The 13,565-nt window shown below is 46.8% G+C and overlaps 1 protein-coding gene across 2 annotated transcripts in view; it reads left to right on the forward strand.

Moving 5' to 3' along the window:
• The first annotated feature begins 11,845 nt into the window (after nucleotides 1-11,845).
• METAP1D (methionyl aminopeptidase type 1D, mitochondrial) overlaps nucleotides 11,846-13,565 on the forward strand; it is a 333,044-nt gene continuing 331,324 nt past the window's right edge. For both annotated transcript variants that reach the window (XM_077448002.1, XM_077448003.1), the window contains exon 1: nucleotides 11,846-11,939. In XM_077448002.1, coding sequence (XP_077304128.1) covers nucleotides 11,900-11,939 — 40 coding nt within the window. In that variant the 5' untranslated portion in view covers nucleotides 11,846-11,899. The remainder of the gene's footprint in view (nucleotides 11,940-13,565) is intronic.

The following is a 13,565-nucleotide window of genomic DNA, read 5'->3' on the forward strand; positions in this document are numbered from 1 at the left end:
GAAACAAATTCGAGGTACCTAGGGCGTGTCCAAGAGAGGGTCAGGGCTAACATTAAAATCCCCCCTAGGATTAGTCTACCCTCGCAGAAGTCAGCCAACTGGGCAAGGACCTGGTCAATAAATGTAAGTTTTTGTGTGTTGGGGGCGTATAAGGTAGCAAAAGTGTACTTTTGACCCATAATTGTGCCTTTTAAAAAAACATACCGTCCCTGAGGGTCTACCCTGTGATCCAAGGGTTGAAACTGGCAGTGCCTATGGATTGCGATGGCTGTGCCCCTTGATTTAGGTTTTGGGGAGTTGCTAAGGTACCATTGCGGAAATAGGTGTGTGGGAAATTTGGGGGGTGAGGAATCGGTAAAGTGAGTTTCCTGTAAAAAGAGCACCACTGCCCCCAGTCTTTTTAGTTCCAACCACAGTCTGTTCCGCTTATTAGGGGAGCATAAGCCACGTACGTTATATGATACTACCTTAATCATTGCCATGGTGTAGCTGGGAGTGCCGTCCAGGCGCCAATTCCCCATCCTGCCAGGACCGGTGAGAGCTGTTCCACCTTCTGTGCATAGAGGAGAGGGAGAGTAAAAAAGGGAAAAGAGAGAGAAAGGAGCAAAGGAGGGTGGGAGGAGAGAAATAAACATTAGTATAACATCGAAGATACAATATGGGACCACGGAGGCCTCAGAGGCGGTCCGCGGTAATACCCTATACTGTTTGCCTGACTCATGCAACCCCCCCCCAGAGTCGGGGGGCAGCGCAAGTGAGGCAAGGTGCCCATAACCGGGCAGTCACCCAAATTGGGTGGGCCTACTGGGGAGTCGTGATCGGACATGGAAAGCCAGGAGGTCCCCGCTCCCCACACAAACTAAAGCGTTGAGTGTCCAGGATACAGTGTCATGTCAAGAACTTGGGCCTATCAAAGTGACCAGCAAAGGTCGGGAGTGGACCAAGTCCAGCGGCAGTCTGTTTGTCAGATCAGGTGCCAACTATGGGCAACCTTCCTGCCTATGTGGCAAGAGAGAGTGGATCAGTCAATGGGCGCTTCACAACATCCAGCTCTGGTCTGTCCCTGAGAGAATGAGAGTCCTTGTGTTTCTTCAGTCCCCTGCGGGGGACCCTTGTCTCGCTGTGACAGAGGAGGTCCGTTTGTGCCTCCTGGAGTTCCTAACCTGCTGCCAAGGCTGGGGCGCTGGCAGCATCAAAGGACCAGTAGATTGCCTCCAGTCAGGAAAGTCTACAGGCCCCAGCTTCAGTTGTGACAGAAAACGCGGGAGGTCATCCTTATTGCGTAGGGTGGCACACTTGCCACCCTTGTCTGCATGAAGGCTAAAGCGGAACCCCCACCTATAAGTGATGCCTGCTGATTGTAACAATTCCAAAAGGGGGTGCAGTGCCCTGCATTGCATGAAGGTGCGGCGGGACAAGTCCTGATAGAAGAACAAGTGGGCTCCATCGAATTCAAAATGGGGGCGCTTCCGCATAAGCTGCATAATTCGATCCTTGATTGTATATCTATGGAGCTTGCATACGACATCACGCGGGTTGTCTGCATCCTGTGAGGGGGGTCTGGGGGCCCTGTGTGCCCTTTCAATCTCCACTTTTTCATTAGGTGGGAGGCCCAGCAATTCTGTGAATATGCCTTGTAAGGTGGGCATAATGCCTCTAGCTCCTGTTGCCTCTGGCAACCCCCTTATGCGAATATTGGACCTGCGACTACGGTTTTCAGTCATCCAACTGCGAGATTAAAGCCTCTATGTGGTCATCCTGGGCTGCACACTTGTCTCCTAGCTGTGTTATAGCTGGCAGCGTCTCCTCAACAGTCTGTTTTAAGGTTTCCAGCCTGTTGCCCAGCTGAGTAATATCAGCCTTCAACTGCTCTATATCCTGCTTGAAGGCCTTCTCCACCCTGGTAGCAAAGCGGTCCAGGTCCTTTCTGGTGGGGAGTGACCATATATGTTGCCGTCCCGGTCTGCTGCCAGCTCAGACAGGTCTGGTCCCAGGCCTAGTGAGGCCGATGAGCCAGGGGATTCGGGGGGGTCGCATCGCTTACCGGTTGCGGCTTCTGGATAGGAGACCCTCCGTGCTGCGGCTAAGGTGCTGGTGCGGCCTTCCCTGCAGCATCTGTCCCCCTGTCCTTCCCGGCCGCCATTTTGGACGGCTCGCCACGCGGTTGTGTTCCGCCGCAGAAATAGGAGCCGATGGAGCCGTTGCCGTGCTTTGCCATGGCCTGAGTTCTGGAGGAGGCCCTCCGGTGTCGGGACATGCCGTTGTGGTCCCTGTGGCCTATATGGATCCGCCGGATCAAGCTGATGAAGCTGCTGAGTTTGAGGAGCTCAAGAGGTCTGCTTCCTCACTCGGCCATGTCCAAGCCACGCCCCCTAGTGTTAGGTTTTTGTTCATCAATCACACATAATTTTGGGCTCATGACTGTTGCAAGTTGAATGTTAACTTATAGAAAAGACTATCATTCTGACCCCAGCATTTTTCATTCTTGTCCCAATCATTTTTGGCCACTACTGTCTATTGATATGTAAAGCACATTGTTAAAGCAGAAATTTGGGATCAATAACATCTAGTTAACATCATTTAATTTTTGCCCACAAATATGTTCAACAATGCTATACTTGGCTCAAGCTGGGCTCCTCCACATCCTTTTCCTGTGTAGAAGGCCCAGGGTGGACCTCAGGAGTCTCAGCTGATGTGGAAGGAAGTGCTGAGAGTGCTGAGAGCAATGGCAAACGCTTCTAGCGGTGAGATTGACACCCTACGAGCTCCGTCACGGGAGCCAGCGCCGAGCTGGCTCGCATCGGGAAAGGAAAAATGTTTCTTTTCCTTTCCCGATAAGCGACAAGCATCTCTGGCCGGGTTGACACTGGTGCGGAGATCCGAATTGGATTCCCGCCAATACCAGGCACTGTGTTTGGTATGAATCCTAAGGGAGAACTCCGCGTCAAATGTAAAAAAAAATACGGCGTGGGTTCCCCCTTGGGAGGCATACCAGGCCCTTAGGTCCGGTAGGGATTTTAAGGGGAATCCCCTTCGCCGAAAAAAATGGCGTGGGTTCCCCCCCAAAATCCATACCAGACCCCTACCTGAGCATGCAGCCCAGCCGGCCAGGAAAGGGGGCCCTCCTGAGCCGTACCAGGCCGCGTGCCCTCAACATGGGGGGTGCCTTGGGGAAGGGGGGCCGCGCGGCCCCCCCACCCCAAAGCACCTTGTCCCCATGTTGATGAGGACAAGGGCCAGGGTTGTCGGGGTCTGCGGGTGGGCCACCCTATGTGAATGAGTATGGGGTACAATGTACCCCTACCCATTCACCTGTGAACAAAAGAAAAAAAAAAACAACACACAAGGGTTAAAATAGTTTATTGCACAGCTCCGGGGGTCTTCCGTCTTCGGGGGTCTTCTCGCCGGACTCCTCCGCTATCTTCTGCTAGCTCTTTTGCTAGCGGAGGAGCCCGGCTTTCTTCTTCGTCACCACCGCCCTCTTCTTCCAACTTCGGGGGTCTTGTCCCCCTCTTCGGTTCTTCTTGCCAGGTTATGGTTTTAAACATGCCTATTTAGCCCCAAAAAGGCTAAATACTGTCAAACAACATGTTATACAGCAAGATGTTGGTTTGTTCAAAAACGTTTTCTACCACACATGTGAATGTGCTTGGAGTAAAATGTTTTATACTCAACAATGTGTGGCTTCTTATTTCAATGCTCAATACCATTGTATTTGTTAAGTTGGTGTAGTTAGTGCCAATGTGCTGTAAAATGTGCCAAAATCAGGCAATTTTAGGGACTAAAAGCCTGAATATTTTTATCATTAATGCATTAAATACCCCCATCAGAGAGCCCCCCATCAGAGTGTCCCCAGAGTTCCCCATCAGAGTTGTGACTGAGCCATCACAAAGTAGAAAAAAAATGTACCTGGATAAGTCCTTGACGAAGGAGCATGCTGCAGGGGGGCAAAAGCCGGGTGGAGGAACTTGGTGATGAGAGCAGGGAGCACAGGTGACGTCATTGGTTGTTGGGACAATGGCAGTTTTAGCAGCCAATGAGAGTATTGCAGCGGGGATCTAGCTCTCCAGATTGGCAGGCATAGTTCTGTATAGTATAGCCGCGGCTGCTGGAGGAGAAGGACCGAGGGAGGGGAGGACGCCGTCCTTCACTATATGGCGCTTAGTGAAGGATCGGCTCAGGGGGCTCTAGTCCTGCAAAGGGAACAGCGTTCCTGCTATGAAAAAAGTGCACGGATGCCGTTCCCATAGGACTCGAGCCCTGATTGTGTGTGTGTAGTAGACCCACAGCACAACATAATAGCTGAAGAAGAGATTGTCACCTCATGGAGCAAACAAGTTACGTTTGTACTATTGAAGAAAATGGACAAAATTAAAAGGCCATTTGAGAACCTAGGAGACAGATAAGAAACACAAACAGTAATTCAAATGAAATATGAGTTTAGTTTTCAAAAAAAGTTTTATTGGACATCCACCACATTTTGCTGTAAAGCAACTGCCCCTCTACCCACAAAGTATTTTTGTCGGACTTCTCGGGCACTTTTGGTGGGTAAGCCAGCACGGCCACTTTTTAGAGCTGTCATCACTGCTGGTTCTGCTGCAAAGTTGGGCTCAGTCGAAACTGAGGCCAGATAGCTGGCTGCATTCCTCTTTAAATAGTTGTGAAGAATGCTGCAGCACAACACCACATGGTTGACTTTATATTCTTTGAGGTTCATCACTGTCAAGAAAATCCAGAAAAGACTTGCCATGATGCCAAAGGCATTCTCCACCACTCTTCTGGCACAAGACAGCTGGTAATTGAAAATTCTCTACTCTGGGGTCATCTTCCTCATGGGAAATGGCCTCATGAGATGTTCCCCAGAGCAAAGGCCTCATCGGCTACAAAAAAAGTTGAGGCCCTCCACATTCTCCTCAGTAGATGGCAGCCGCAAGGTGCCATTTTGTAGCCGCCGGTAAAACTCTGTCTGAGCTATCACTCCTTCATCAGAGTTTTGTCTGTTCTTGCCAACATCCAGGTACAAAAACTCATAATTGGCCGACACCACCGCTAACAGGACAAATACTACGAACGCCTTTGCAGTTATAGCAATAATAGCCAGAGTTGGGTGGTGGGACAATCCTCACATGCTTCCCATCAATAGCACCACCACAATTGGGAAAATCCCACTGCTGAAATTGGGAAGCCACGGTCTGCTATTCCTGTGGGTTTGAAGGAAACTGTGGAGACTGTGGAGTCAAACAGAAAATAAAAATTAGTACTTTTGCACATAACATTGCAAGCAGATTAGACACAAACATTCTTGACTAACATAAATGTTATAAATAAATGTAATAAACATAACATTTATTGAAATGAGTACTTAAAGACAAAAGTATAAGGTCAACTTTCAGATTCCTCACCCCCTCTGGTGGCCCATTAAAAAAAAATTGGGGGGGGAGGGGTGGGTATATGTTTTGGTCAGGTAACCCTCTCCACTTCATTGAGAGCTGAATGCATAAATAATGTGTGTTACTTTGACCAGCCCCTCCTTACACTATTGGCAGCCCATTGGACAGGTAAAAAGTGTCATAATCCAAAAATATGGATACACACTGTCCAAATTGAAGCACATTTTTACATTCTGAAATTACCTACCAAGATAATAGGAGAACAAAACTTTCAACAGTACCATTTTAAAGTATTCAGGCAGGCCCTTGCACTACATGCTTTGGCGAATTAATCTATAAAAGAGGTATAGTGTGTATGGGTTTGGCAAAGCCAGCAGATAGAGTATTGGTATTAGCTGACTTAGCGGTTGGGGGAAGGGAGGATTCAAAATGAGATTGGGTCCCAAAAAAATAGCCTCTTGCACTCTGCCTGAATTTGAGGACAACAATAACATTTGTACATATTTTAGGGGGTGTTTACGGTAAGCACAAAAATGTAGCTGACAAAATACATTGTTAAGTTACTAGGCTAGGTGTGTATGGGCCCAAGATAGCACGCTGGGGAGGTTAGTAAAGGCAAATATGCATAAAGGACAAAAAAGAGCAATAAAAGCTAACAGCATGCATGAAGGCAAAGAGGACATTCATAGCATATTACAATAATGTTACAATAATGGTAATTATGGAATGAAGAAATTAATACAATACATTAGCAAACATTAAATACATAGAATGTGATGTTTAAGGCTAAAACTTACCTGAATATAGTCCTTCTGCAGGACTTGGATGATGGCAGAACAGGTCTCTGGAATAGAGATCCCAGTCGTGAACTTCAGATCCTGGAGACTCCCCTGTCGCCACATACCGCGAGGTGGCGATAAGCCTTTGTTCAGGATTGATGGGTTGCTGCATGCATGTGTCCTGCTTAGTAATATAGGGGGACAGCAAAGCCAATAGATGGTGAAAGCAGGGGTCCATCATCCGGAGATAATTCCTGAAATCATCAGGATTATTCTCCTGGAGCTCACGCAACAAAGGCATATGAGAGAACTGGTCACGATTAAAGTGGTTGTAAACCCTTACAAACCACTTAGACTTACAGGTAAGCCTAGATTAAGGCTTACCTGTAGGTCAAAGAAATATCTCCTAAACCTACACGGTTTAGGAGATATTTGCTGAAAGACAGGCGCCGCTGTCTATGGCGCATGCGCCGTAGACAGCGGCGCACTGAGCGCGCCGCTGTCAACGGCGATATGCCGCGAGTGGCGGCTCCCGTGCGAATGCGCGGGAGTGACATCATCACGGCTTCATTGAATGACAGCGGCGGAGCAGCGAGATCCACCAAGAAGATGGATGCTCAGGACTACAAGGGACAGCGGTGACTTCGCTGGCTCCTGTGTCAGGTAAGTGACACATAATGGACTACTATGCGATGCATAGTAGTCCATTATGCTTTACCTTTGCAGGGAATCAAAAAGGAAGTAAACTCATCAGGGTTTACTTCCTCTTTAAGCAACCAATTCTTGGTCCAAGAACTCCTCCTCCCCCTGTCCCTGAACTGGACTTGGGTTAAAGCAATAACTCTAAGCCCAACAATAGCACAATCTCTCCAACGAGAACGCCACATGGCTAGTATACGAATGGCCGTTCAGAACTAACTGACAGAAGGCATTGGAAATCAGAAAGAACCTGATAAGCACGACCTAAAAATTAGAAACGACCTAACAAGCACGCTTTGAAAATCAGAAGCGAACCAAAAAGAACGCTCTGAGAAACAAATGAACTGACAAGCATGCACTGAAGAACAGAAACAAACTGACAAGCATGAGGCTAAAAAGCACAAATCGACACTCACCAAACTTCTACTAACACAAGATTAGCAGAGGAAGCCCAAAGAGTGGCGCATGACTAGTGAACTTCCTTTTTATCAGCTTGTAGTACATCTAGTACGTCACTATGTTTGTAATTGTTGGCCAACATCTGTGTGGCCCTGTGTATGCAAGACAAGTTTGAGCCAACGCCCTTCGGACAAAATTTCACGGTTTTGTTGGTGGAAAGTCCGATCGTGTGTACAAGGCATAAGAGTTTCAATTTGTATGCAATCAGGCAGATCCTTGCACTGCATGGTTTTGGTAAATCTGAAGAAAAAAATCAGCAGAAAATCTAATGTGTATGAGGCTTTAGAATATGGATATCTGTAGATGCAGGGAATTTTAGTTTATGGCGGACTTACACTATAAATGCATACTCATATTTGATAATATACGTTGTATGCTGCATTTGTAATGGTGCCATGAAATTCCTTGGGAACTGAATTTAGATATGGATTGTTGCTGTGATTTTCTTTCTTCATTTCCAGGTGGCACCAGTCACCAGAATAGTTAACAGATGAAACCTCAATAAACATAAAAATCTGACAGTTGCAATGCCCTGAAGGAGCTGCTATAAATATTGGGTTCTGCTTCATTTTCTAGTGATAACTCTCCCTGTAACTAGACCCAATAGTACACCGATACACCAATAGCAGATATCTGGGGTTTACCCATCAGTGCCCATTAGTGCAGCCTATCAGCGCACATCAGTGCAAAATCTTAGAACAAACAAAAAAAATTACATTTTTTTCCCCATCTGTTTTTTCGCTTGTGATTAACACCCCTTTCACACTGGAGGCGTTTTTCAGGCAATAAAGGACTAAAAATAGTGCTGAAAAACGCCTCCCCTGCAGCCACAGTGTGAAAGCCCAAGTGCTTTCACACTGGAGTGGTGCACTTGCAGGATGTTAGATAAAGTCCTGCAAGCAGCATCTTTTTTGGAGCTGTGTATACACCGCCCCTGCCCATTGAAATTAACGGGCAACACTGCCAAAACGCTTTGGCAGTGGTGCTTTTCGGGCCCATTTAACCCTTTCTTTAGCTGCTAGAGGGGGTTAAAAGTGCCCAGCTAGCAACCGAAAAGCGGCGCTAAAACTAGCGGCTTTTTACCGCTAACACAGCCCGCTGGCAGTGTAAAAGGGGTCTAAAGGTGTCTTCACAAAATCCAGCAATCCAGCAGCTACTTAGGCTCCATTCACACCTATGCATGTTGCATGTTTTTTTGTATTTTTTTTGCCTCGATTTGCATTTATGCTTTTTTGTTCGTCAAATTTGTACTAAAAATGCAAATCACATTAAAAACGAACTACATGCTTTTCTGGAGCTTCTCCATTGAAGTCTATTGAACCAAAAAAACCTGCGTTTTGTGTTAAAAAATGTCCCTGACCCTTTCCAAAAACGCAGAGGTACAAAAATGCATTGATGTAAACGTGTTCCATTGGAACCCATGTTAAAAAATAATGTCTTGCGTTTCTGCAAAAGGCATAAAAAAAAAAACACATTGGTGTGAATGGGACCTAAGACGGTCGTTTCCTCAAATAGGTATGATAAACTCACAGGAAGGTGGCCAAGAAGGCCCCTCACCAATCCAACAATTGTCTGCCTAGATACAGTTTATGATGACCCCTTCTGCATGTTTGATCAAGGCAATGCCCCCATACACACTATCAGTTTTTCTGCTGAGTTTTTCCTTCAGATTGACCAAAACCATATAATATGAGGTCAAACCTTAGGAGTTTCAATGTGTATGCAATCAGGCAGGCCCTTCTACTACATGGTTTTGGTAAACCTGAAGGAAAAACTCAGCAGAAAAACTGATAGTGTGTATGAGGCTTAAGGTTTACCTTGAAGATTCCCTCTCTGGTTTCACAGCAACTGTTCTCACAGGGTTGAGTGGGGTTAAATGACTGGCTTCTGGCTTTCCCTGGTGCCTAGTGAATCTATAACCCCTCAGCAGTCTGCAAAAGACACCACTGCTATACCACACTACTGGTTATGTCAGACAAAATTCTTCAGTGCTTCCTCTCGTTGCTGGAGCCTGTAGTGATATGGTGGCCAGTGGGAAGAGGTGCCCAGCAGGGACTTTGCTTTACAGCACCATAGGAGTGTAAGATAGCAGCAGTGATGGAAGACAGCAAAGAATAAAGTCTCACCCAGAGAAGTAAGCGTTTGCCCTCTTATATTACAAGGTGTGGCTGCCTCAGTTAAATCACTTTGATTGTTCTCACCAGCTTGGAGGCTAAGGTCCTTTTCACACATGCGGATCATTTGTCCGTTTTTCATCCATCCATTGATGGATGGAAAACGGACATCAATGCATCTCTATGGAAAAAATATTGTAAGGCTCCATTCACACTTGCGAGACTTGTCATGAAACTTTGGACATTAAAGTTGTTGCATGACAAGTCGTTCCCCATGTTTTCCAATGATAACCATTCATATATGTACGACTTAAACTTCAACTTCAAACTTCAAAGTTGCAGCAACTTCAAAGTTGTTCATGCACTACTTTGATCCAACTTTCATGCAACTTGAGGGCCAAAGACTTGAGGGCTGGGTTCACACTAGTGCAAATTGGATGTGGGTTTCCCCACATCATATTCGCATGACAGTAGATTGTGCCGGTTCACACATCTCTTGGCGGTCGTGGAGCGGATTGCACGGAGAACGGGGACACACCGGACATCTGCTTTCACCCATGTCCGCACTAAGTGTGAACCCAGCCTCAATGTTAACCTTCAAAAGTTGCATGAAAGTTGTACCTGAATGTTATACAATGCAACTTGTGTGCAACAGTTGTCTGATATGAGCTGCATTGTTATCTGTGGAACATTGCACACATCTGAGAATGGATGATCATCCATTAAGGCTCCATTCATAGTTTTGCACTCCAAAGTCTGCACAACTTTGGAGTCATAACTTTGGATGGGTGACACTTGGATACGGCTTTGGCTTTGACCAGTGATAATGGACAACTGTTGCACATAAGTTGCATTGTATAGCATTCAGGTATGACTTTTATGCAGCTTCTGGGAGTTAACATTGAAGTCTATCACATGCCTGATGAAGAGGTCCTGCGTGGCTCCGAAACATTGCACTATTCTTGTGTTGTGATCATGCAATGATTCGCCCATTTGGACGCTATCTATGTCATTCCATGGTGTGCTGGCAAATATCTTCACTACAACATTGACGTCTATGGCACCCAAGTTGCATATATGAATGGTTATCATTGGGAAACATGGGGAGTGACTTGTCATGCATGACAAGTCACAAAAGTGTGAATGGAGCCTTAAAAATGCTTTTGCAGGTAAAATAATGTGCATTTATTATTTTTTGTAGTAGGAGCCTGGAAAGCATTGTACCAGAGATCAGCAGATTACTGATGTCATGCAGGTCTCTTGTAGACTGTCAGTGTATCTGTGTTCCCATACATCACCTACAGCTAAGCCAATACTCCCTGACAGGAAGACTCAATGAACTACCACAGCGCCCGGTAGTTCATTGAAAACTACAAGCTGACAACCGCAAAGGATGTCAGGGCTTGTAGTTCATTCACATACTGAGCTGTGTGTGTAAATGACATGACTATGTGGGTGGAATCCCACACCGCTGCGACTTCAGCACTGGGAACATGTTACATGTTCCACCCTTAAATTGGGTGTAACATGTTCCCAAAGGTGAACTTATCATTTAGGGTCAGTTCACACTGCATGCAGTCCAGTGTGGTTTTTTTTTCTGCATCCATGTATGATTTGCACCACAGCTTGTAGACTCTCTAACTTTCACAAAGACCAAATAATATCCACTAATTTGGGTTATTTTTTACCAAAGATATGTAGCAGTATAAATTGTGGCCAAAATTTATGAAGAAAAATTAATAATTTGCTAAATTTTATCACAGAAATAAAGAAAAATTTGTTATTTTTTTTCAAAATTTTCGAGCCTTTTTGAATTTATAGAGCAAAAAATAAAAAACCTAGAGGTGATCAAATCCCACCAAAAGAAAGGTCTATGTGTATGAAAAAAAGGACAAAAAATTCATTTGGGTACAGTGTTACATGACTGAGTAATTGTCATTCAAAGTGTGAGAGCACTGAAAGCTGAAAATTTGTCTGGTCACGAGGGGGGGGGGGGGGGGGGGGTTTAAGTGCCCAGTTGTCAAGTGGTTAATATCTCAAAATTTTGGGAGGTATGAGTATACCATGTTTTTTTTTTTTTAAGGGGTTTAGTAACACTTTAACATTAAATGTGTGTTTCCCTTTAAGGTGCTGGATTTTGGGCTTATCTTCCAATACAGATTCCAAAGAGACGTGCAATTTACTAAAAATAGATGACGTGATATCAGCAGCGATCATATGAGGGAGTAAGGATCCTAAGATATTTTACATAACCGATCACACATCTCATCACTGACACAGCACACAGACTTCGCGTTTCAGTTTTTTGGCTCAGTTCAGCTCCGTCGCTGGCGCCAGATTTGCCCACTAGTGGGCGGTGCCCAGCGCTAAAGATAGGTCTTCCGCCAGTGAGTAATAGCCAATCGGCCGAAACGGGTCTGTAGCACGTGACGACATCTGACTGGAGGCGCTGATCACGATGCCGGCGTGTAGAGCACTCCGCTGTATTGTGCAGAGAGGTAAGAGGCGGCGGAGGGGTCACATTCCGGCATGTTGTGGATAAATAGTTCCAGCAGAGCGGGAACTCGGGAAGGAGCCGGAATGTGTGCCTGTGTCCACTCACCTAATGTCACATACTTGCTGCATGCCGGACACTTTACTCTTCATATACTTTATACTGTAATATCGGCTCTGTAGCTGTGTACATGCAGCGGTTTGTAGGCATCTCGCCTGTCATTATGGGGGTTCCATAAATAATGTCAGTGCAGCTTCCAGCCAGGCACAGTCCACCAATGTCAGTACAGCACCCAGGCACGGCCCACCAATGTCAGTGCAGCACCCAGGCACGGCCCACCAATGTCAGTGCAGCACCCAGGCATGGCCCACCAATGTCAGTGCAGCACCCAGGCACGGCCCACCAGATAATGTCGGTGCAGCACCCAGGCAAGGTCCACCAGATAATGTCGGTGCAGTTCCCAGGCACAGTCCACCAGATAATGGATAAAGGACAATCCGCAACTCCGTACATGTTGTGAACAAGGCCGCTGTGGCTGAATCGTGTCTACCTCTGCTGTACTTTTATATTTATGGAGATATAATAAATTTGGACTGATATAAAGAGCATGAATGGAGTTGCGGAATGTCCTTTATCCATTCATCACTTTGGCAGCTGAGCAACTGCACATCCTGCACCCGACGGCTCAGGAGGAGTTTCATTAATTTGGGGTAGTAGCACATTTCATTGTTGTTTATCGTCCACCAGATAATGTCAGTGCTGCTCCCAGGCACGGTCCACCAGATAATGTCAGTGCTGCTCCCAGGCACGGTCCACCAGATAATGTCAGTGCTGCTCCCAGGCACGGTCCACCAGATAATGTCAGTGCTGCTCCCAGGCACGGTCCACCAGATAATGTCAGTGCTGCTCAGGCACGGTCCACCAGATAATGTCAGTGCTGCTCAGGCACGGTCCACCAGATAATGTCAGTGCAGCTCCCAGGAGGCACGGTCCACCAGATAATGTCAGTGCTGCTCTCAGGCAAGGTCCACCAGATGATGTCAGTGCTGCTCCCAGGAAGCACGGTCCACCAGATAATGTCAGTGCTGCTCCCAGGCAAGGTCCACCAGATGATGTCAGTGCTGCTCCCAGGAAGCACGGTCCACCAGATAATGTCAGTGCTGCTCCCAGGCAAGGTCCACCAGATAATGTCAGTGCTGCTCCCAGGCAAGGTCCACCAGATATGTCAGTGCTGCTCCCAGGCACGGTCCACCAGATATGTCAGTGCTGCTCCCAGGCACGGTCCACCAGATATGTCAGTGCTGCTCCCAGGCACGGTCCACCAGATATGTCAGTGCTGCTCCCAGGCACGGTCCACCAGATATGTCAGTGCTGCTCCCAGGCACGGTCCACCAGATATGTCAGTGCTGCTCCCAGGCACGGTCCACCAGATATGTCAGTGCTGCTCCCAGGCATAGTCCACCAGATAATGTCAGTGCTGCTCCCAGGATGCACGGTCCAGCAGATAATGTCAGTGCTGCTTCCAGGAGGCACGGTCCAGCAGATAATGTAGGTGCTGCTCCCAGGAGGCACGGTCCACCAGATAATGTCAGTGCAGCTCCCAGGAGGCACAGTCTACCAGATAATGTCA

This window comes from Lithobates pipiens, unplaced genomic scaffold, assembly GCF_037356315.1.
Source record: "Lithobates pipiens isolate NorthernLeopardFrog02 unplaced genomic scaffold, aLitPip1_a1.2 Scaffold_22, whole genome shotgun sequence".
Lineage (NCBI taxonomy): Eukaryota > Metazoa > Chordata > Amphibia > Anura > Ranidae > Lithobates > Lithobates pipiens.